The following is a 23,914-nucleotide window of genomic DNA, read 5'->3' on the forward strand; positions in this document are numbered from 1 at the left end:
TTTTAATTTCATCAATTTTGTACTATTAAAATTTGAGGATGCTAACAGAATAACTAAATAGTGTACTTCATGCTAACATATATGGATTAGTTTTTAACAGTAAAAATGAATAAAAATTTTTAACAGAAGCACCAATTTGTTGTTTGATCGAGACCATATAGGGACTAATTTGCTCATTTTTTAAATAAAAACAACAAAATGCAACCCAACTCTTAATACATGAGCTTTTGTAATACTTTTACCTAATTTTATGGTTCGTAGTTTTTAGCAGACTTTTTTTGATAAGTTACTATAAAAATAAGTACTACTTTTTGAAATACTCAAAGAATATAGAAAAAAAATTGCAGACATTTTATTTTTAAAAATACGTATTTTTTAGTGTATCCATTTTAGTACTTACTGATTCTTAACCAATTCAATGTCCTTCAAACCACTAACTTAGTTGGTTCTTGATCTAACTAATTTAATCGGCTAGTCCAATCCGTTCTTGATCTAACTAACCTAATCGGCTAGTCCAATCCAATTCAATTCAATGTCCTCCAAACCACTACCTTAGTTGGTTTTCGATCTAACTAATCTAATCGGCTAGTCCAATCCGTTCTTGATCTAACTCATCTAATCAGCTAGTCCAATCTGATTCAAACAACATTACCAAGGTACACAAAAGTTACATATTTAATTTGTTAATAAAATAAATTTAATTTGTTAATAAAATGAATTTAATATTAATTGTGAATTAATTTATCAAAAACAAACTAATTGTTCAGATTTTTTTAAGGTTCTAAAAAGTTAATCACTAATATTATTAATTAATTAAAACATTTCATCAAATTAACTTTAAAAACTTAAATTAAACACTTAAAAATAACACCATCTTTAGATACCAAAATTATGATTTTTATCAAATACAACATTGAACAAAAGATATTTTCGAACTCTTTGATGATAATGGACAGTACCGGAGAAATTATGGCACGACTTCAGTGTCAAGTAAAAACTCACTACGTGTAAAATAAATCAACTACAATGCATTTTCTCTTCTATACAAGAAACAATACAGATTTACTTCGCAGCATGATAGTAGACAGTAACAAGTATAAAATGAAAAAACCGCTTAAAGAAATCAAAGAAATTAGAGTCACATAATATAAATGCTCATACATATTAAATCTTGCAAAAACGAGCCCTTATTGAAGAAAAAAAATACAGTGGACTACTTTCCATATTCGGTTTCCATATTCTGTCTAAAATTGAACTTACATCCAAAAAAGGGGAAAAAAAGGATCATAGTGTCTCTTTCACAGGTTAACATTCGTACACAGTTAACTCGTTCCAATGGGCGAGTCCTCAAGGGAATGAATTTAATGAATTACAAAGAAGAATAATCAATGTGGGAGGGGGGGGGAGTAAAGCCAAAAAGGAAAAAAAATGAAATGCTTTAATTAATCAGGTTTACTCACTAAGATTGCAGCTGCGAAGGTAGGGATGATCATACTTGATGTATTTGGTCCAGTATGATCGATATTTGGTCATCGCCAGCTCGAGCCAGGGTTTCATGTTGCCATTGTAGTGGATAACTGCGGCATGTTCAATTTCTTTTTTGTCTACACTTGGATTGTAGCCAAGACCAAGTACATGCCATGATTTCTCAAGCGGATGTGTGAGACCGTAAAATGTAATCAACCCAGGAGGGAGTGTCCCAAGCTTCCACAATGCTCTATCTTCATTCTGATACAACAGTTTAAAGGGCAAGAAAAAAAAAAAAAGGGAAATCAGACCATACAACAATTATCCTGCAATTTAATAACATGAATAACTTAAGCAACATGTCAGCTAGAATAATACAAGATGATTCAAGAACTCTTTGATTTGACCTCTAAACAACTAAATGACTTATCTATATACATGGATGAAGGAGGAGAAAATAAATAAAATGAAATCAGATAAATGGTCTTTCCATCGACTCACCATATTTTGCCACTTGTGGTATATGCCAGTGATATCCCTCTTTTTCCACTCCTTGAGATCAAACATATTCATTCCATATGCCCACCCGCAAGCATTAGGATCAAAGTTTCGTGAAATATGAGGATTTGAGAAGTTTAGATACTTATCAAAGCGGTGAAAGCTTTCACCACAAGTTTCTACCGCACCATTTACCTTCCCATGTAGATCCACAGACCATAATCTGGTCAAGTCATTCTGGACAACAATGTCATCGTCAAGAAAGAGGATCTTATCTAACTTGGGGTATACTTGTGGCAGATAGAACCGCAAGTGGTTCAGCATTGATAGATACTTTGGGTTTCGATACTTCAAGTTTGAAGATGCAGACTTGGTTGGATTATCTGCCTTGAAGTAATACTCCTTCATTGCAGCAGTCTCAAGCTGCCGTAAAACAGGGCAATAGGATGAATTAAGCCACTTGAATTCATCAACATTTTCAACATGAATGGTGGCCTTTCCAGGGGGATTTAACAGAAACCACATGTTCATTGCTCCAAAATTAAGTTTATCGGTAACAAGATGGAAAACATGTTTTGAAGGATCCTGCAAGACCACAAAGGGAAGATTTAGTCAAGACTGCAGCCAAGCCTCAATTCTTAAAGATCTTACAATCAGTTCTGTTCTAGAAGTGCAACAGGGAAGAACAACCAAGACTGTTACGCAAGATAAGGCAGCTTGTATCACCTTGGCATTCATGATAGTTGAGTTGACAACAACTGATGCAGCCAAGACATTATCAGAGAAGAGAGCATAATGGTAGAGGTTTGGATTTTCCAAGTTCTCACTTCTAGGGAACTTTCTCTTCTCCAAGGGAAGGAGATAGTATTCTATGGTCAAACGCATAGACAAGCAATGGATCGCATTGGGAATTGTTTTGGCAGCCAATTGACTCAAGAACGTGCTCTGTTTTTTCAAGCTCCTAACTTGTTCGTCTGATCTCTGAAGCATTGCTCTAAGCTTTCCAGTAACCAACTTGCAATCATACAATTGCTCTCTTGCTATTGATAGAACCTTGCCCATTGTTTTAATTTTCTCAGGTGCACTAAACAAAGTTGAATGAGAACACAGAATAAGAATTTGCAAGAATCACCAAGACTGAAAACAGAAGGAAACATAGACCGCACATTGTCAATGAGATTACAGATATACCATTCTTTTACCTGTGAGGTAGATCAGCATCAACTGTTGACTCGCCTACAGCACGCTGACTCTCTTTGACCCTGATCTTCAGTTCTTGTTGCAAACCAAGCTTATTTTTCATTTTTGCTATGCCTATATAAACCTGTGCCATTATAATTTGATCCCTCATCAAGCGCACTGTGGAATCTGAGTTCTCATTCTCAATTTCTCTCCTCCATATATTGTATCTGCCCAAAACAGCAGAGTCCACAGCTCTCGATCGTTCAATGGCAGCATTTTCAAGTTTCAAAGTAGCTTCATCATCTTGTTGCACCAATTCAGCAGCCCGCTTTGCACGTCTATTATCTCTAAGTTGCTGCAAGAAAGTAGCATTTATAATTCACTTTTTTATATCACTAGAGCATATGGTGCATCAAAAGATGTTAATTACCCTTCGAAGTGTTTTAGCAGGAGCATCAGGTGATCGATCATCTGCATGAGACAGGCATGTCAGAATGAAAGAAAATTATGGCATTATGCATATATTTCAGGTGAGATTACCGTCTAGAAGCTTTCCATCTTTGGACATTTCTTGTTTCAATTCTGCAGCCTTTAGGTTTGACTAAGAACATGTGAGAATACAATACACATCAATAAATCAGAAACTAAAAATGAAAAAAGAAGAAGGTAAAGGCTGTTAAATATAGAAAAGCGCTCAAAATATGAGACCAATGAGGTTCATCATTAATATGAAACCAACCTGAGAAGTAGCATCATCTTCAACTGATGTCTCCACAACTTTCCATGATGCAGACAAGTTGCCTTTTCTGAAAGAATCTAGACTTAGCGGCCCCAGATCAGCTGTGCTTGTAGTTACAACATCAATAACCTAGAATCGACTCAAGTGTGGCAACACCAGATAAAAAAATAACCAACATTTTGAACCTATCCCTTGTTAGAGCAAGAAATATAATTAATTCAGATGGAATATTCTCCGCCATGAACTTACCTCTTTAGTGAAAAGGTTTTTGATAGATTGCAACGCCAGCCTTTCCCTCCAATCAACATTCTGCAAAACTCAACCATTTTAAAACTATATATAACGAGTATATAGGAGCCTTGTGAGTCGGTCATTATATCAGCAATGTAAATGGAAAAGCTTTTGAGATGAAACCTGCTTGGTATAACCACTTTGAACATTATTTTGATCTGCACAAGAAACAATAATCAGCGGAAAGATCAGATGCAAGCAATTGGAAAACACCAAAGTTATTAAAAAGGCAAGATACTCGACATGGATAACAACACAATTGAATTCACATCTCAAATTTAGATTAACAAAACAAATTCAGCAAAGATTAGCTGAGCTGATTAGATGAAGACTAGGGTTCAATTAAAAATCCGCTGAATTTCTAGGTTAAAAGTTTCCTTTTTCTTTTTGTAGGAAAGGTTAAAAGTTCTATCAATGCGAATATTAAAGTTACATTAAGTGCAGCAACAAGTTTCAGTTAAAATCGAAACCTATTAGGAACAAGAATTTGCGATAAATGTTGTGGAACTAAAGTAGACCACTTGATCTTAAACTTTTCTAATCAAATCACATATCAAAAACTAAAGAAAGAAATAACCAACCAAATAACAGAATCAATCACTAAAAAGTTGCAGCATTTTAATTTTTTATGAAAGCAAAATAACACATTTATCAATCAATTAAACAAACGAATTAAGTGATATCATTTCGAAACAAATTTTATGAAATGCAAATAGCAAAATACCAAAGTGAGATCTGCAAAATAATTACTTAAATGCGGGCGGAAATAAAGAGAGAGAGAGAGAGATAAAAAAAGAGCGAACCAGATATATAAAGTCCACGACCGACAAAGAAAACAAGCGGAGCAAGAACTGAGAAGAGAACGAGAATCACGATAGGGAACCGAGATCCAGAACTTCTGTTCCTGTGGACGCCAACACTGGATAGCCCCCGCTTCAACGCCATTGGCAATCAAAGCCTAAGAACAACAAAAAAAAATCATTCAGGAAAACAAAAACAAAAAAAGAGCGAAGAATCAAAAGGCGGGGAAAAAAAAAGAGAATTACGAGTTTAACAGTGAGGAGATCGAAACTGAAAGCACAGCAGATCCGTATCAAAGGTAGCAGCAGGAATGAAAATCCATAGCAAATCAATCATCAGATAAAGCGTTAATCAGATGACTTTTTTTAAGCGTTTGCAGAGAAGCAAATGCAGTGAGATGAAGAAAGCGTTAATTAGGATTTTGCCCTAAGCAAAGAGAGAGGGAGCGTGTGAGAATGGCGATCAAACTTCAATCTCGGCTGGGGACTGGGCTTTTTCTTTTCTTTTTTTTTCTTTCTTTTTTTTTTTTTTTTGCTGTTTGTAATGTAATTTCTTTCTTTTTATCCTTTTCGCTCTCGCGTCTTTGAGAGAGAAGGAGATAATTACTCTTTTTTAGGGAAAAAATACGTCAAGTAGCCGACACGGACGATGTCGTTTTCATCGCCAGTCTGGCTGGGAGCCTGGGACCAACTGATTCTATTAATAAATTGGCTTAATGTTGCAAAAAGCCCTCAAACCTTTTAAAAAAAACAATTAAGCCCCTACTTTTTTTTACTCAATTAGATACTTGAACTTTCAAAATACATCAAAAAGACCCTCAAACTTTTTCAAAAAGAGCAATTAAGCCTTTGATTAAAAACTTGAAAAAATATAAAAAATTAAAATCAATAAAAGCTATAAATATTATTAACTTTTAATAAAAATTAAAATATTAAAAATTAAAAAAATCGTAAAAAATATAAAAATTGTAAAAAATTATAAAATTTTATAAAGTCGAAAGAAAATTATACAAAATGTAAAGAAATATAAATTTCATAAAAAATTTTATAAAAATTATTGTACCAAAAGAAGCATTTTATAATTTTTTTATAACTTTTATTTATTTTTATTTTTTATCATTTCTCGCCATATGTCATATTGTGTTGCGACACGTGATGACTTTAATTAAAAAAATTAGGGTTGTTAATTTTTTTTATGATTTTTATAAAATTTTACAAATTTTTTTATTTTTTACTATTTTTATAAAAAATTCTAATTTTTAATAATTTTTAATTTTTTTAAATTTTTATTAAAATTTAATAATTTTTCTAAAATTTATTATTTATTATTTTTTTCTATTCTTTTTTTAATTTTTAATAAGAGCAGGGGCTTAATTGCTATTTTAAAAAAAATTGAGGGTCTTTTTGATGAATTTTGAAAGTTCAATTACCCAATTGAATAGAAAAAAGTAGAGGCTTTATTGTTTTTTTTTTATGAAGTTTGAGGGCTTTTTTTTTATGTATTTTGAAAGTTCAAGTGATCAATTGAGTGTAAAAAAAAAAGGGACTTAATTTTTTTTTTTAAGTTTGAGGACTTTTTTCACCTTTAAGCTTAATAATTTTATAGGACTTCGTTTAACTTTATATCAAGCTCTTTCGATCCAAATAATAATAATACTAATGTTTAATGGTATAAAAAGCCCTCAAACTTTTTCCAATAAAGGAATTAAGTTCTTGTATTTTTTTTTGCACTTAATTGGGTACTTGAACTTTTAAAATACATCAAAAAGGCCCTTAAACTTTTTCAAAAAAACAATTAAGCCCTACTTTTCTTTTCTTTTTTTACTCAATTGAATACTTGAACTATCAAAATATATCAAAAAGACCCTTTGACTATTAAGGTTAACGGCCCCTAATATTTTTCAATTAAAGCCACCCCATGACACAATCATGGCGTGACATGTGACAAAAATTTATAAAAAAAATAAAAATTAATAAAAATTATAGAAATTATTAAATTTTAATAAAAAATTTATAAAAATTTATAAAAATAGTAAAAAAATATATAATTTTTTTGGTAAAGTTTTATAAAAATGATAAAAAAATATATAAAATATATAAAAAAGACCCTTTAACCATTGACTGTTAAAGTTAATAATCTTTAGTTTTTTTATCACATGTCGCAACACAGCATGCCATTTGGCGAAAAATGATAACAATAAAAATCAATAAAAGTTATAGAAAAAGCTATAAAATGCTTCTATTGGTATGATAATTTTTATATTTTTTTACGAATTTTATATTTCTTTACATATTTTTATAATTTTCTTATGACTTTATAAAATTTTATAATTTTTTTCTATATTTCTATATATTTTATAATATTTTATGATTTTTATAAAATTTTATAGTTATTTTTTTTATGATTTTAATATTTTTTTCCTAATTTTTAATAAAATTTAAATATTATTTATAACTTTTATTAATTTTTATTTTTATATCATTTTTTTGTCACATGTCATGCCGTGGTTGTGATAAGTGGTAACTTTAACTGAAAAAAGTCAACTGTTAAAGTTAATGGTCAAATGGCCTTTTGATGTATTTTAGCAATTCAAGTACTCGATTGAATGCAAAAAAAGTAAGGGTTTAATTGTTTTTTTTTTCTTTTAAAAAGTTTGAGAGCCTTTTTTTTTATATACTTTGAAAGTTCAAATTCTCAATTGAGTGCAAAGAATAAAAAAAGAGCTTAATTTTTTTTTAAGTTTGAGGGCTTTTTACACCCTTAGGGTAATACTACTTTTAATAATGTTAATCTTTAAAGTTTAGATACAAGGTCCCTATACTTGAATAAAATTAAGATTTGGTCTCCAGTCGATTTTTCGATTGGTTTGTTTTTAAAATGCATAATGACATTTTTGGCCCTCCAACTTTATATATTAAACAATGTAATTAATTTAAATGTTTATAAAACTGATAAGATTGTAATGCCCTGATCTTTTTATTTATGTTTTTATAAGTACTTGATACAACATATGTATTTGCTTTAGTGGATAAGTGTTCTGGGTGTGTATGTAAGGTATTGCGTTCAAGCCTTACCTTTACCAAAATTTCGGTTATTTTTGGATCTAAGCTCTACATTTGTTCTTTGGGCCTATATATAATTGTCTGTAATTCCATATTAGAATGAGCCTGTTCGTTTAAGTGGTAAGGGTGTTGGTGTGTTGGAGGTCTTGTGTTTGAATCTCTGTGAGAGCAAGGGTATTATTTTTGTTCAGTCATCTGATAAAAGTTCCGGTGGAGCTGGAATTGTGAGGAAGTTGTGAGTTAGTGGTTTAGTGGGAGAAAAGGGGGGGTTTGAGGATAATTTCATTTAGATTTTTATTTTTTTTCAAAATTCTCACTTTCCAGAAAACTGAGTTATTTTCCTCCCTTTCTGTCGTTTTACTTTTTCTTTCCATTTAAGGAAAATTTTTCCCTTTTCATTATTTTATCAATATTGCTCTTCCAAAATCAGCATTATAATTATCTGAGTTCTTCGTGTGCCCGGTAGGTAAGAGTAGTGAACTTGTTCATTTTAAGGGTAAGTATTTTAATGATTATATCAATTTTGGTTCTCTCGTTAATATGATTCTAGATTTTGGCAGCGAATTGTGACGAACGGAGTTCTGCCCCTGCAAACCGTAGTCGGGTTTGATTGTGAAGTTGGGTAAGTAGCGTGTGCTTGAGTTTCTTTGTTGTCAATTTTTGTTGGTTCTGTTCAAGTGAGGTTTAATACTGCTTTTTAGGAATGATGGTGTCAAATTTAGGTTTTGGTGGTCTCGGGAGTGCTTTCTCATTGAAATCGTACCAGGTGTGTACTCAAATCACAGAAAACAAGGTTCGACAAAAGCATAAAAATTGTTCTATTGATGCCACGCGGGCGTGTGGTCACCCGTGTGGTAGGCCATGTGCAAGAACACGGTCGTGAGATTGACATAGGCATGGCCGTGTGCAAGATACGACCGTGTGGTGGCTCGAGTGTGGCCACTAATAATTTGTTCTGAGTATGTTTATGCCATGCATATCTAAATATTCTGATATCTGTTCATAGCATGTTGAGCATGTCTAGTACGTATTCTGTATCTATTCTGTGTATAATTGTGGAGTGGGTTTTATATTGATGGAGGAAGTGATCTGTACGGCGATCATCACCTATTATCTGGCAACTTGGCTACACTATATCTGATCCGTGTCGTAACAACACAACCTGGTGTGTAGGGATAGGTGGGTGTTTTTAACCCCACATGGTGTGTTGGGATGGTCGGAGATGGTGTATAAAGGATGGGGATAAGATTCTGAATGTTTGATTCTATTTACTATATCTGTATCTGAAATGGGCTTGAGCCGGAATCTATGTCTGTATCTGTTTCCGACCGTGTATATGATTTTGTATGACTGTTTGCTTAATTTTATTGGGTTGCACACTGAGTTTACGTAAACTCACATTTGTTTGTCTGTACTGTCAGGTAATCCACAGTTTTAGGCGAATTGGTGCAACGGAGACTCAGCAGTGACCACTCTTCTGTAAAACTGTTTAAAATTATTAATTTATGGTTTATCTAAGAATTTGGGATATCATTCAAAGAGTTGGAATTTTGAGACTATTTGGGCTGTTTTGGTTTTTAACTTGATTTGGTTTTATATGCTCGAGATATTGCATGCTTGATAAAATATTTTACGAAAATGGACTTTACGCCAAAAAAAAGTTTTTTAAAAATACAATACGGATTATTAAAATGTTTTGGTTTTGTTTAACTTTCAGTGTAATAAGAGTTTTGGCAAATGAACTGTTAAAATAATGTTTTCTGTGACAAACATGAATGAATGTGAGTTTTGTTAGTAATTAGTTTATGGAATCAATTTGTTTTCAAAACCCATTCTTTGCTACATCTCTGAATTAGCCCATAATGTCTAAGTCGGGATTTTGGGTGTTACATTTAGTGATATTAGAGCCAGGTTGCAAAACTCGGCTGTGGATTTTGGGTTCTAAGATTGTGTTTTAAAAGAATTGGTTTTCAAATTTCGTGAATAATTTGAAAGAGTATGTGGTACACCGAGTTCTGACACCGATCCTGTAAGTACTTCTGAAACTGAGATAGTTTTTTCTAAAAATACTATAGATAGTATCTTCTGAGACTGAAACTTCTGAAAACATCTCTAAACTTCCGATAATTTATACATAAAATATCTGCTAATAAATAATTGAAACTGATACATAAAACTTTTAATGTAGATAAACCTCAAATTAGACAATGAACGCTCGTGAAACTCGCGGACGTGGTACTCGTGGCAGTAGAAGAGGTCGTAGGGGGCTCGAGTTGAGTCTTCCTCTCTAGGTAGTATGTCGAATTTGGATACGAGTGAGACACTAGTTTCACCTGCTACTGATACTGGGTCTCAAAGCCGTTCGGCTGGGGACGACGTACTATCCCAAGCCATGCTAAGGATACTGGAGAGGGTCGCTGGACCCCATTCTGGATCTAGGGGCCGAGGGTCAGTAACTGAACGATTTCAGTCTAATGGTGCTGAGTTATTTAAGGGTGTCACTAGAGTTGCCTCTAATGTGGCCGAGTATTGGTTGAAAGCCACAGAGAAAATTATAAATGATCTAGACTACACTCCTGAGTAGAAACTAAAGGGTGCTTTGCGATGAGGCTTATCAGTGGTGGCTGACGGTTAAAGATTCCACTCAGCCTGATCGATTGAGTTGGGATTTCTTCAAGATAACTTTGCAAAGTAAATATGTGGGGGTAAGCTATGTTGATGCTCATAGATGTGAGTTCATAAATCTCACGCAAGAGGATAGGTCTGTGGCCGAGTATGATGCCGAATTTTTGAGGTTGAGCCGCTACGCTCGAGGCATGGTGGCTTCTGAGCACGAGAGGTGTGTCCAATTTAAGGACAGCTTAAGAGACAATCTGAGGTTACTAATTGCTCCACACACAGAGTGATAGTTTGCTGTTCTGATAGAGAAGGTGAAGATCGCAAAGAATGTTAAGCTCGTGGAGCGCCAGAATAGGGACAGAGAGATGGGTAAGAACAAGATGGATTCGGAGCCCTCAAGTTCTATGCAAAGGCCTAAGAAAAAGGCCAGGTTTGATAGGCCAGTTAGAGTATGGATTCTTGTTGCTCCTACTAGGATCCAACCGTACAGTGACTATGGTAGGCGCCATCCGGGCGAGTGTTGGAGGAGGATTGGGGCTTGTCTGAAGTGTGGGTCTCTTGAGCACCGTATTAAGGAGTGTCCAAAGCGAGCAGATCAGATGCAAGCTACAGCCCCAGGTTCAGTACAGCCTCAGAGGGCAGTTCAGCAGCTATCTAGGGGCCGTGGAACGGCTAGGGGTGGTAATAGTTTGGGCCATGGACAGAGAACACCAGGCAGAAGTGCTACTCAGATAGAGACAAAACAGCCTGTACTTGTTTATGCTGTTCGACGTTGAAAGGATAAAGATGCTCGATGTACCTTATACTGCTTGATAGACATAGGTTCTACACATTCTTATCTAGCTAGCACTGTTTCTGAAAACTTGAGGGTTACTGTTGAGAGCACTTTTAGTGAGATCGCTATACTAAGTCCATTGGGGCAGTCTGTTCGGGTTAGTAAACTCTATAGAGAGGTTTCGTTAGAAGTGCAAGGGATTATTGTTTCCAACAAATCTGATGGAGTTTCCGTTTGGGGAATTCGACTTAATTTTGGGCATGAATTGGTTGGTTATGCATCGAGTTAGTTTAGACTGCGCGACTAAGAGGGTCGTCTGAGGACTGAGAAAGATAAGGATGTGGTTGTGATCGGGGAGTGTCAAGATTATTTATTTAATGTGATCTTCGCTCTTGTGGCAGAGAAACTGGTGTGAAAAGGGTGTGAGGCATATTTGGCCTACGTCAGTGTTTCTAGTTCTAGGGACTCTTCTGTTGGGAATATCATAACTGTAAGGAATTTTCTGGATGTCTTTCCTGAAGAGTTACCGGGTTTACCTCCTAGTCGAGAGGTTGAGTTTGGGATTAAGGTTCTTCTGGGTGCTGGTCCGGTGTCTATCGCTCCTTACCTTATGGCACCGAAGGAGCTTGCAGAACTTAAAGCTCAACTGCAAGAACTTTTGGACCGTGGTTTCATCTATCTGAGTCTGTCTTCGTTGGGAGCACCGGTTCTGTTTGTTAAAAAGAAGGATGGGACCATGAGAATGTGTACTGATTATCGGCAGTTAAATAAGTTGACTGTGAAGAATAAGTATCCGCTTCCAAGGATCGACGACCTGTTTGATCAGTTCCAAGGAGCTTCAGTGTTCTCTAAGATTGATATTTGATCGGATTATCATCAGTTGAGGGTTAAGGAGGCTGATGTTCATAAGACTGAATTTAGGACTCGTTATGAACATTACGAGTTCGGCCGTATTCATGGATCTGATAAACTAAATGTTTCAGCCTTACCTAAATTAGTTTATCGTGGTCTTCATCGATGACATTCTGGTTTACCCTAAGACTAAGAATGAGCATGACGAACATCTTAGAGTGGTGCTTCAAATGCTCCGAGAGAAGAAGCTCTATGCTAAGTTGAGTAAGTGTGAGTTCTGGCTGCGAGAGGTAACCTTTCTGGGGCATGTCGTATCTGCTGAGGGGATTCGAGTGGATCCGAGAAAGATAGAAGATATGTTGGATTGGAAACAGCCTAAGAACGTATCTGAGATCCGTAGTTTTCTGGGTTTGGCGGGATATTACTGGTGTTTGTAGAGGGGTTTTCTCTAATTGTGGCTCTGTTAACTAAGCTTCTGTGTAACAGTGCTCCATTTGTTTGGACTGATACGTAACAATCGAGCTTCGAGAAGCTCAAGTCTGTGTTGACTCAAGCTCCTGTTCTAGTACAGCCTGAATCCGGTAAGGAGTTTTTGGTATACAGTTATGCATTGCATGTCAGTTTAGGGTGCGTTCTGATGCAGGATGGTAAGGTTGTGACTTATGCTTCCCGACATCTTAAGCCACATGAGGAAAATTATTCGATGGATGATTTAGAATTGACTGCAGTAGTCTTTACGTTGAAGATCTGGAGGCACTATCTGTATGGTGAGAGGTGTATCATTTACGTTGATCACAAGAGCCTTAAGTATCTCCTTACTCAGAAGGAGTTGAACCTTAGGCAACGCTGTTGGATTGAACTGCTCAAAGATTATGATTGCACTATAGAGTACCATCCTGGTAAGGCCAATGCGGTGGCTGATGCTCTAAGTCGTAGAGTAATGTTTGACTTGAGAGCGATGTTTGCTCGCCTTAGTCTATTTGATGATGGGAGTCTATTGGCTGATTTGCAAGTTAAGCTGACTTGGATTGATCAGATTCGAGATAGACAGTTAGTGGATGAGACTTTGGGTGTACGATTTCGACAGGTTAAGAGTGATACTATTTCTGATTTTGGGTTGAATAGTAATGGGGTTTTATGTTTTTGAGGGCGGATACGTATACCAAATGATTCTGGTTTAAGACAGTCGATTCTTAGAGAGGCGCATAGTAGACTTTATGCTATGTATCCCGGTGTAATAAAATGTATTAGAATCTCCGTGAACTGTATTGGTGGCCGGGATTGAAGCATGAGGTTTCTGATTTTATTGCTCGATGACTGACATGTCAGCAAGTTAAGGCTGAGCATCAATTGCCTTCGGGTTTGCTACAACCTTTTAAGATTCCCTTGTGGAAATGGGAGCGTGTGACGATGGGCTTCGTTAATGGGTTACCCTTGACACCCACTAAGAAGTATTTTGGGTCATCATAGATTGATTGACCAAGTCTGCTCACTTCATTTCGGTTCGGACAGACTACTCTCTGCAGAAGTTAACGAAGCTCTATATCTCCAAGATAGTTAGACTGCATGGGGTTCCTGTATCGATTATTTTTTATAGGGATCCTCGCTTCACATCTTGGTTTTATAAAAAGTTGCATGAGGCTTTGGGTTCGAGGTTGGACTTCAGTACTGCTTCAGTGGTTAAGTGTGCTGGGTGTGTGTGGGAGATCTTGGGTTCAAGCCTTACCTTTACCAAATTTTCAGCTATTTTTGGATCTAAGCTCTACCTTTGTTCTTTGGGCCTATATATAATTGTTTGTAATTCCATATTAGAATGAGTCTGCTGGTTCGAGTGGTAAGGGTGTTGATGTGTTGGAGGTCTTGTGTTCGAATCCCTGCAAGAGCGAAGGTATTATTTTTGCTCAGTCGTCTGATAAGAGTTTCGGTGGAGCTAGAATTGTGAAAAAGTTGTGAGTTAGTGGTTTAATAGGAGAAAAAGGGGGGGATTTGAGGATAATTTCATTTAGATTTTTATTTTTTTTTAAATTCTCTCTTTCCAGAAAATCGATGTTCTTTTCCTCCCTCTCTGTCATTTTACTTTTTTTTCTATTCAAGGAAATTTTTCCCTTTTCATTGTTCTATCAATATTGCTCTTCCAAAATCAGCGTTATAATCCTCTGAGTTCTTCGTGTGCCCGGTAGGTAAGAGTAGTGAACTTGTTTATTTTGGGGGTAAGTATTTTAACGATTATATCAATTTTGGTTCACTCGTTAATATGATTCTGGGTTTTGGCAGTGAATCGTGACGAATGGAGTTCTGCGCCTGCAAACTGTAGTCGGGTTTGATTGTGAAGTTGGGTAAGTAGCATGTGCTTGAGTTCATTCGTTGTCAATCTTCGTTGGTTCGGTTCAATTGAGGTTTAATATTGAATTTAGGTTTTGGTGGTCTCGAGAGTGCTTTATCATCGAAACCGTAACAGGTGTGTACTCGAATTGTAGAAAACGAGGTTTCGACAAAAGCTGAAAAACTATTCCGTTAACGCCACACGGGCGTATTGTCACCCGTGTGGTAGGCCGTGTGATCAACGCAGGTATGGCCGTCTACAATACATGGCTGTGTGGTGGCTCGAGTGTGGCCATATGGGCCACACTGGCAAGGTCAACATGGGCGTATGGGCCACACAAGCGTGTGGGCCTAAATTTTTAAAATTTCTCCGAGGGTTGCACAGGTCGTCCTAATCGACTGTAGGCCTACCGTAGGGTCGGTAAGGGCTAACCCAACCTCAAAACTGTAGATCTAATAGACTGATAATTTGTTTTGAGTATGTTTATGCCATGCATATCTGAATATTCTGATATTTGTTCATAGCATGTTGAACATGTCTAGTATGTATTCTGTATCTGTTCTGTATATGATTGTGGGGTAAGTTTTATATTGATGGAGGAAGTGATCTGTACGACGATCATCGCCTATTATCTGGCAGATTGGATGCACTATATCTGATACGTGTCGTAATGGCACAACCTGGTGTGTAGGGATGGGTAGGGGTTTTTAACCCCACATGGTGTGTTGGGATGGTCAAAGATGGTGTGTAGAGGATGGTAGTAGGATTCTGAATGTCTGATTCTGTTTATTGTATCTGTATCTAAAATGGGCTTGAGCTCGAATCTATGTCTGTATTTTTTTCGACCGTGTATATGACTCTGTATGACTGTTTGCTTAATTCTGTTGGGTTACACACTGAGTTTACGTAAACTTACATCGTATGTCTATACTGTCAAGTAATCCACAGTATTAGGTGGATCGGTGCAGCGGGGACTCAGCGGTGACCACTCTTCCATAAAACTGTTTAGAATTATTAATTTATGGTTTATCTAATAATTTGGGATATCATTTAGAGAGTTGTAATTTTGAGACTATTTGGGTTGTTTTGGTTTTTAACTTGATTTGGTTTTATATGCTCGAGATATTGCATACTTGATAAAATATTTTACGGAAATAGACTTTGCGCCAAAAAAAGGTTTTCTAAAAATACGATACGGATTACTAAAATGTTTTGGTTTTGTTTAACTTTCACTGTAATAAGCGTTTTGGCAAATGAAATGTTAAAATAATGTTTTTTTGTGACAAACATGAAGGAATGTGAGTTTTGTTAGTAATTAGTTTATGGAATCAATTTGTTTTCAAAACCCATTCTTTGCGGCATATCCGGATTCGGCCATAATGTCTAAGCCGGAATTTAGGGTATTACAGATAAGATAGTCTTCAAAATCGTTAAAGGATAATATATTCTTGAAAATAAATAAATAAAATAAACCAACTTAACGTATTATTCATTTAGTGATGAGTAGTTCTTATCTGCTTATTATTTTCAACACTTTTTTATTTAAAAAATCTAGTAAATAGTTTTTATCTGTAGTTAGCAAACACATTTAAAAACTTAAATTATTGGAAATTTATTTTCAATTAATGGAAAATTTTCAATAATTAATCCAACAGACCCTAAATTATTTAGAAACACATCTATAATGTGTATATGTATATATGATGTGTCACGAACTAGCTAAAAATTTGACTAAAGTAAGTGTATCTATCAATTAATAGTATAACCACAGTGAGTAAAGATATTGTTCCCACGAAGACCAAAAATACTAGTAATTACCATCTTTCTATTATTTAACCGAATAATTCGAGTGATTATTTAACAACTAAAATTAACTAAATTAATTTACTAAAGAACACGACAAATAACAAATCATGAAAATAATTGAGTAACAACCAATAAGCGAAACAATACCTAGAAAAGAATCCACCTAGATTTCATCTGTCACTATCAATCTAAATTACTCGATTTCTTTACTTAGCACCTTGATCCGAAGAAATCCCTAAATTATACTAATATCTTTTTTGAGTATAAGAGCAACTGACCCTAGGTTGAATAATTGAAAATTCTTTCTAATTAAAACCCTTATTATCACATAAACTTGTGCTATGGATTCTCCTATTAGATGTCACTCTAATCTGGTAGATTTATGTTGTCCTATTTTTAGGATTGCATGCAACTCCATTCATTTAAACAATATCTACTTTTAGACAAGGTCTATTCAACCACCGAGTTAAACACATTAAACATGGATCAATAATCTAAAAATATTAAACCAATAATTAAGCACACATAATTGAGAACAAGAAACTAAGTATTTATTGCGTAAGATATAAATCAAACGACTGAATCTGTCATAGGGATCATCTCCCCTAGGTATTTAGAAAATTGGTTCATGCTTGAAAATAAAAACATCCAAGATACACTATAACCGAAAGAAATAAAGAAACCTACGATAACTTCCTAAGAAATCAAGTGAGAATATTCAATCTTGACGAAAATCTTATTTAAAGTCAACTTTAATGGTGTTTTTCGAGTTGTTTTCTTGAATATTCTTTGACGACTCACTTCTATCTTCTTATTCTTGTCATATACACGTATTAGAATGCCCGAAAAACCTAAAAATCGTGATTTTCTGCTGTTCGGTGCGTAATTCCATAAAATTGACACGACCTACCACACGCCCGTTTTTTATTCGTTTTGCTCCCTAAAATTCAAAATTAACGTCGGATAATGTAACACCCCTTAACCCCAACCCGTTGTTGGAACAAGGTTACGAGACATTACCGGAATAAGATGCTGATAATGAACAACACAGAGTCATAAATCTATATTTCAATTTAAAAATTTTCAAATTCCACCTAAAAGTCCCTAATATGGACCTACGAGGCCTAAAATATACTTAGGAAATGTTTTGGGATTAAACCGGAAACTTTGGAAACTTTTTCTTGAGAATTGGGGCACACGCCCGTGTGGCTTGGGGCATGCCCGTGTGGCCTGCCTATGGGGTCCCATGGCCGTGGGTAGATCTGACTTACTTACATGGCCGTGGGACTAACCTGTGGGCAAGTTTGACTTTGCCACAAGGCCTGGGCACAAGCCCATGTGACTAGGCCGTGTGAAACCTAATTTTTCACTATTTTTAAGCCATTTTCACATTCTAAACACACCTAATTCATGCCCAAAATATTTACTTATAAATCTTGATCAAATAACATTCATCAAACTTTTCAAACTTAGCAAATTTTCATTCATTCATTTCATTACATCTTAAGGATTATGCACCACATTTACATTCAAAATATAAAACATTTACAAGTGATAAACACCAAACCTAGTACATGCCACAGTTCTAAATGATAGATGCATCACCAAAATTGAGCTGAGGTCGGGATTGACTCGGATGCTTGACTGAACTTCAACTCTACCTAACCTGCGCACAGGAAACAACCGTACGCTGAGCATTGGAAATACTCAGTGGTATTATCATAATTCAAATTGTAACAACAATAAAATATCATAACATACATAGATAATTAGCAAATCATACATACAGATCATATATATAAATTTATACCAAACTATCATATTTCCATTATATCATTTCCAATGATAGATCCAATAAATCATCAATGAGATTTCCAATAACTCATGAACCTTTGATTCATACATTCAATCTCTTTACAAATTTCATCTCACATTCCATCTTACAATATCACTTTCTCATTTCATTCAATAGCTCAATTAATCAAATTCATTTGATTTTATTATTTCACTTATTTTCCCCTATTAACATGACTTGGACTTTGGCGGATACACGGATCCAACCAAACACACCAGAATGGTGACCAACGCCTCATCGGATAGTTTAAAGCAAATAAGTGACGACCAACGTCTCATCGGCTAAGCCGAAGCAAAGTGGTGACCAACGCCTCGTCGAATCTATCCGAAGCAATAATGACACACCAAGTGTCTCATCAACTTGATGTCGAAGTATCCCTAAACCTTTCCAATCCTATGGCATGCCAACTATATCTACTAAGCCCAACTAGTTAATAGGGTATCAGATTACTTCCTCTATTTCATTCAATTCACATCAATTGCACTTTGACCATATTTTCTCACGTATTTCAAATTCATATGCATACCAACATTACTCAATTCAATCATAAAATTCAATTTCACATACATATATTTATTCATCAAATAAATCTAATTCACATTCAACTTAAATATCAATTTTTACCTCACATTCAAATTCCATACACATATATTAAAATTAAAATTAAACATTTAATAAGAAATAACTTGAATTATGATAATACAAACCGATATTTTTCTTGAGCTATTCCTCGATCACTTTTTCCTTTCCCTTCGTATTCGACGTCTCGGTTTCCTTGTTTGCTATGAAAATTAGCATAAGTACAATTAATTAAGAACACACATATTTTATATAAAATAATAACTTTTCATGCAACTTTTACCTAAATCCCAAATTTGTCCTAACCATTTTCATCTTCTTCCTTTTTACAATTCACATCATTTTCTTATTCAATTTCCATTAAAACTTCAATATAACCATCAAATTTTCATCATTTTACCATAATTTCAAACTTCTTTCAATTTAGCCCATAAACTCAAAACCTATAGCCTAGTTTACAATTTAGTCCTCTAATCAATTCTAATCAATGATTCTATCAATTTAATCCATAACTTCATCATTTGCTTAACATAAACCCTTTTCAAAAATCTATTAATTTTCAATATTTCCACATAAACTCAAAAGTATTTAACTCTAGGACTTCAAAAACATCAAAATCACTAAGAAATGGACTTAATTGACTTACCAATTTAACCTCCAAGCTTTCAAACCCTAATTTCTCCTTTTTCTTTCATTTTCTTCTTTCTTTCTTTCTATTTCGTTTCTTCTTTGTAACTATTTCTTGTTTTTCATTCTTTTATTTCATTTTATTCATTTTTTATTTCTTTCATTTACTAAATTAATAATTAATAATAAAATATCTAATTAATACAAATAAAAACACTACATGTGTATTCATACACACATGTACACATGTAATATTTCATCACCATACATTTGTCATTATCTCAATTAATTGATAAAATATAATAATAATAATAATAATAACAATAATAATAAAATAAATATCTTTTACTTAATTTATAAGTAAATATATATATATAACATACATTTGTTCTAATAATTTAAATACACATGTATTTATTCTCTATCTTACACATTTCACTAATTTGGTTTAATTACTAGTTTAGTCCCTTTTCATTTTTGTCTATTTTAAAATTAATCTTTTATGCTCTATTCAATTTAGTCCTTTTTAATAATTACTTCTAATTAAACTAAATTCACCTAATCAAAATCTAATTCAACCCGCAACTAACTTCGTAAATATTTTTAATAAATATTTAGGGACTCGTTTTCCTAAGACGGAGGCCCTAAATTCACTTTTCTGGTGCCCGTGAAATATGGGTCGTTACATTTCTCTCCCCTTAATAAATTTCGACCTCTAAATTTACCTAAGAATAGATGGGGGGGTACCGAGCTCTCATAGATTCTTCCAGTTCCCAAGTCGCTTCTTCCACCTTATGACTTTTCCATAGCACTTTCACTAGAGGAACCCTTTTATTTCTTAATTCTTTTATCTCCCGTGCTAGAATCTCAACTGGTTCTTCTTTATAAGACAAATCCGGTTGAATCTCAATATCTTCAATAGAAATGACATGAAAAGGATCTGATCTATATCTGCGTAGCATTGAAACCTGGAAAACATTGTGTATCTTCTGTAATTCCGGAGGTAAAGCTAATCGATAAGCAACTGGTCCGATTCTTTCTACAATTTCTTACGGCCCAATGTAACGAGGGCTCAATTTACCTTTTCGACCAAATCTCAACACTTTCTTCCATGAAGAAACTTTAAGAAATACTTTATCCCCAACTGAATACTCAATGCCCTGTCATTTCAAATTAATGTAGGACTTTTGTCTATCAAATGTAGCTTTTAATCTCTCTTGTACTTTCTTGACTGTCTCTTCTGTTTCTTGAATCAATTTCTTTCCAATCATTTTCTTTTCATTCAGTTCGGTCCAACACACAGGTGATCTACATCTTTGTCAATGCTTCATACGGAGCCATCTGAATGCTTGATTGAAAACTATTATTATACACAAATTCAGCTAAAGGTAAATAACGTTCTCAACCTGATTCAAGATCAATGATGCAAGCTCGAAGCATATCTTCTAATATTTGAATTACCAGTTCGGACTGTCCATCAATCTGTAGATGAAATGCTGTGCTAAAATTAAGCCGTGTGCCTAATGATTCATGTAACTGTCTCCAAAATCTTCATGTAAATCGACGATCTCGATCTGAAATTATAGATATTGGAATACCATACAATCTAACAATTTCTTAAATATACACTTCTGCAAGCTTCTGCAATGACCAATCTGTTCTGACTGCTATAAAGTGAGCTGACTTAGTAAATCGATCAACAATTACCCAAATGGCATTTTTTTTGCTCACCGATAATGGCAATCCCGTAACAAAATCCATAGTGATGCGATCCCATTTCCACTCAGGAATACTTATCGGCTGAAGTAACCCGGTAGGAACCTGATGTTCTGCCGTTACTTGCTGACATGTAAGACATTTACCAACATATTCAACTATATCTCTTTTCATTCCGGGCCACCAATACAGATCTCGTAGATCACAATGCATCTTTGTGCCTCTTGGGTGTAAAGCAAATGAACCATCATGTGCCTCTCGGAGTATTAACTCTTTCAATTTAGATTTAGCAGGAACACAAACTCGATCTCGGTACCTTAAGCATCTATATGCATCAATGCTAAAATTTTCTACTGTACCAGTCTGTATCATTTCTCTTTTCTTCAACAATATGTCATCTTTCAATTGAGTTGATTTAATCTGGTCGAACATCACTGGTTTAACTTTTAATTCAGCTATCAAACTCCTATCATCATAGATACTGAGCCGTGCAAACATTTCTCTCAAATCATTTGCGACTTTTCTACTCAAAGCGTCAGCCACTATATTAGCTTTTCCTGGATGATAATCTATGACACAATCATAATCTTTTAAAAGCTCGGTCCACCGTCTCTGTCAGAAATTCAATTCTTTTTGGGAAAGTAGATATTTCAAACTTTTATGATCCGTATAAATATAGCATTTCTCACCATATAAGTAGTGTCTCCAAATCTTCAAGGCAAAAATCACTGCTGCTAGCTCCAAATCATGAGTTGGATAGTTACGCTTATGTGGTTTCAACTGACGAGATGTAGAAGCTATTACTTTCCCCTCTTGCATCAGTACACAATGCAAACCACTTAATGAAGCATCACTGTATACAATAAAATCCTTTCTCGATTCTGGTAACGTCAAAATTGGTGCCTCTGTCAACATTTGCTTCAACTTTTCAAAACTTTCTTGACACTGATCATCCCATACAAATGGTACATTTTTTTATAGCAGTTTGGTCATCGGCAAAGCTATCTTCGAAAATCCATTTACAAATCTTCTATAATACCCAGCTAAACCAAGAAAGCTACGTACCTCTGATATGTTTCTTGGTGGTTTCCACTATACAATCGCTTCAATCTTCTTTGGATCAACTCGAATTCCATCTGTAGATACTACATGACCCAGGAATACAACATCTGACAACCAAAATTCACATTTGTTGAGCTTTCCATACAATTATTTTTCCCGTAGTATCTGTAGTACAATCCTGAGATGCTGATCATGCTCTAAATCTGACTTCGAATAAACTAGTATTCATCAATAAAAACTACTACAAACTGGTCTAAATATGATTGAAAGATACGATTCATGAGATCCATAAAAGCAGCTGAAACATTTGTCAACCCGAATGGCATTACTAAGAACTCATAGTGACTATACCTTGTACGGAAAGCTGTCTTTGGAACGTAGCTTCCTTTTACTTTCAACTGGTAGTAACCTGGCCTTAAGTCAATCTTCGAAAATACAGAAGCTCCTCTCAACTGATCAAACAAATCATCAATGCAAGGAAGTGGATACTTATTCTTGATTGTCACCTTATTCAATTGTCTATAGTCAATGCAGAGTCGCGTCGAGCCATCTTTCTTTTTAACAAATAATACCGGAGCTCCTCACGGTGATATGCTCGGTTGAATAAAACCACGGTCTAATAAGTCTTGCAACTGTATCTTCAGCTCTTTTAACTCTGTAGGTGACATCCGATACGGAGGTATAGAGATTGGAGCTGTGCTCGGATAAACCTCAATAGCTAACTCGACCTCCCTATCTGGCGATAAACCCGGTAATTCTTCAAGAAATACATCAGAAAACTCACAACTGTCTGAATCTTACCGCACTGGCTTCCAACTGAATCTAAATGAATAACATATGCCAAATATGTTGAACAACCCTGCTGGAGTAATTTACTAGCCATTATTGCTGAAACAGTTCGCGCTGGCCCACTAGTACGAATACCATTTACTTCAACCCGACCTTCACTCACTGTCTGAATGCTGAATCTCTTTTTTATAAAAGTCCAAAATCACTTCATGTTCAGATAACCAATCTATTCCCAATATTATATCAAAATTCCCAAATGGTATAATTAACAAGTCAACCGGAAAAGTTTTATTCTGTATAATCAACGAGCATCTTGGACAGACTTGGTTCACTAACACTGTTTGCCCTAACGGGCTCGACACCTCAATAGACACTCTAGATATTTCAGACTTTAATTTTCCCGATTCAACTAATTTTGAATTAATATAAGAATGCGAAGATCCAGGATCAATTAAAGCATGAACAGGCTTAGAATATAATAGAAATATACCTGTTACCACATCATGAACATTACCTTCTTCGCGGGTTCTAACCACATATGCTCTAGCCGGCACCCTAGCTTCAGACTGCTAGGTCACTATGTCATTCCCTCTTCTCGTACCTCCTCCACTAAATACTGATCCACCTCTGCCCGATCCTCTTCCTCTAGCAGTAGAGACCGATCTCTGTGATGTCACATGTAACACCCCGAACCTGAGACCGTCACCGGAGTCGAACACGAGGAGTTAACAGACTTTAACCACTTATAAACAAATTTCCCAGACACTGCCAATCTGCGTACCAGTAGCTTTAAAAATCATATCTTGAGTTCAAAAACTCGGAATCCAGTTCCGTAAATTTTCCATGAAACTAGACTCATATGCCCATTTAC

General features: G+C 35.0%; 2 protein-coding genes across 3 annotated transcripts; both read right to left on the reverse strand.

The window, feature by feature from the left end:
* Positions 1 to 1,164: 1,164 nt before the first annotated feature.
* LOC107891334 (polygalacturonate 4-alpha-galacturonosyltransferase) lies at positions 1,165 to 5,582 on the reverse strand. Of its 2 annotated transcripts, XM_016816088.2 has the most exons (11): positions 5,224 to 5,582; positions 4,981 to 5,135; positions 4,301 to 4,335; positions 4,136 to 4,195; positions 3,887 to 4,015; positions 3,688 to 3,748; positions 3,578 to 3,618; positions 3,168 to 3,502; positions 2,692 to 3,049; positions 1,969 to 2,550; positions 1,165 to 1,728 (listed from the first exon to the last, which is right to left on the reverse strand). In XM_016816088.2, exons 2-11 carry the CDS (start codon positions 5,120 to 5,122, stop codon positions 1,453 to 1,455), a joined length of 2,019 nt encoding a protein of 672 aa, XP_016671577.1. In that variant the 5' UTR covers positions 5,123 to 5,135; positions 5,224 to 5,582; the 3' UTR covers positions 1,165 to 1,452. The 2 variants fall into 2 exon arrangements, with proteins under 2 accessions (XP_016671577.1, XP_040930582.1); XM_041074648.1 differs by lacking the exon at positions 5,224 to 5,582 and having other exon boundaries at positions 3,887 to 3,987; positions 4,981 to 5,122.
* Positions 5,583 to 20,201: 14,619 nt separating this feature from the next.
* On the reverse strand, positions 20,202 to 23,137 carry LOC121205050 (uncharacterized). Its single transcript, XM_041075976.1, has 7 exons — positions 23,056 to 23,137; positions 22,840 to 23,011; positions 22,606 to 22,663; positions 21,957 to 22,137; positions 21,298 to 21,749; positions 20,558 to 20,636; positions 20,202 to 20,515 (listed from the first exon to the last, which is right to left on the reverse strand). The coding sequence occupies exons 1-7, from the start codon at positions 23,135 to 23,137 to the stop codon at positions 20,202 to 20,204; spliced, it is 1,338 nt and encodes a 445-aa protein (XP_040931910.1).
* Positions 23,138 to 23,914: the final 777 nt, after the last annotated feature.

Source organism: Gossypium hirsutum, chromosome A08 (assembly GCF_007990345.1).
Source record: "Gossypium hirsutum isolate 1008001.06 chromosome A08, Gossypium_hirsutum_v2.1, whole genome shotgun sequence".
Taxonomy (NCBI): Eukaryota; Viridiplantae; Streptophyta; class Magnoliopsida; order Malvales; family Malvaceae; genus Gossypium; species Gossypium hirsutum.

Excerpts from the sequence above, each read along its gene's own strand:
- LOC107891334 (XM_016816088.2), bottom strand. The coding sequence starts at position 5,122 with ATGGCGTTGAAGCGGGGGCTATCCAGTGTTGGCGTCCACAGGAACAGA. Across the intron at positions 4,336-4,980 it reads TCGTGGACTTTATATATCTG|ATCAAAATAATGTTCAAAGT; the intron begins GTTCGCTCTTTT and ends TTTCTTGTGCAG. Across the intron at positions 2,551-2,691 it reads CAACTATCATGAATGCCAAG|GATCCTTCAAAACATGTTTT; the intron begins GTGATACAAGCT and ends GTGGTCTTGCAG.
- LOC121205050 (XM_041075976.1), bottom strand. The coding sequence starts at position 23,137 with ATGGCTAGTAAATTACTCCAGCAGGGTTGTTCAACATATTTGGCATAT. Across the intron at positions 23,012-23,055 it reads TTCAGTTGGAAGCCAGTGCG|AATTACCGGGTTTATCGCCA; the intron begins GTAAGATTCAGA and ends TATTTCTTGAAG. Across the intron at positions 22,664-22,839 it reads ATTCAACCGAGCATATCACC|GTTACTACCAGTTGAAAGTA; the intron begins GTGAGGAGCTCC and ends ACTTAAGGCCAG.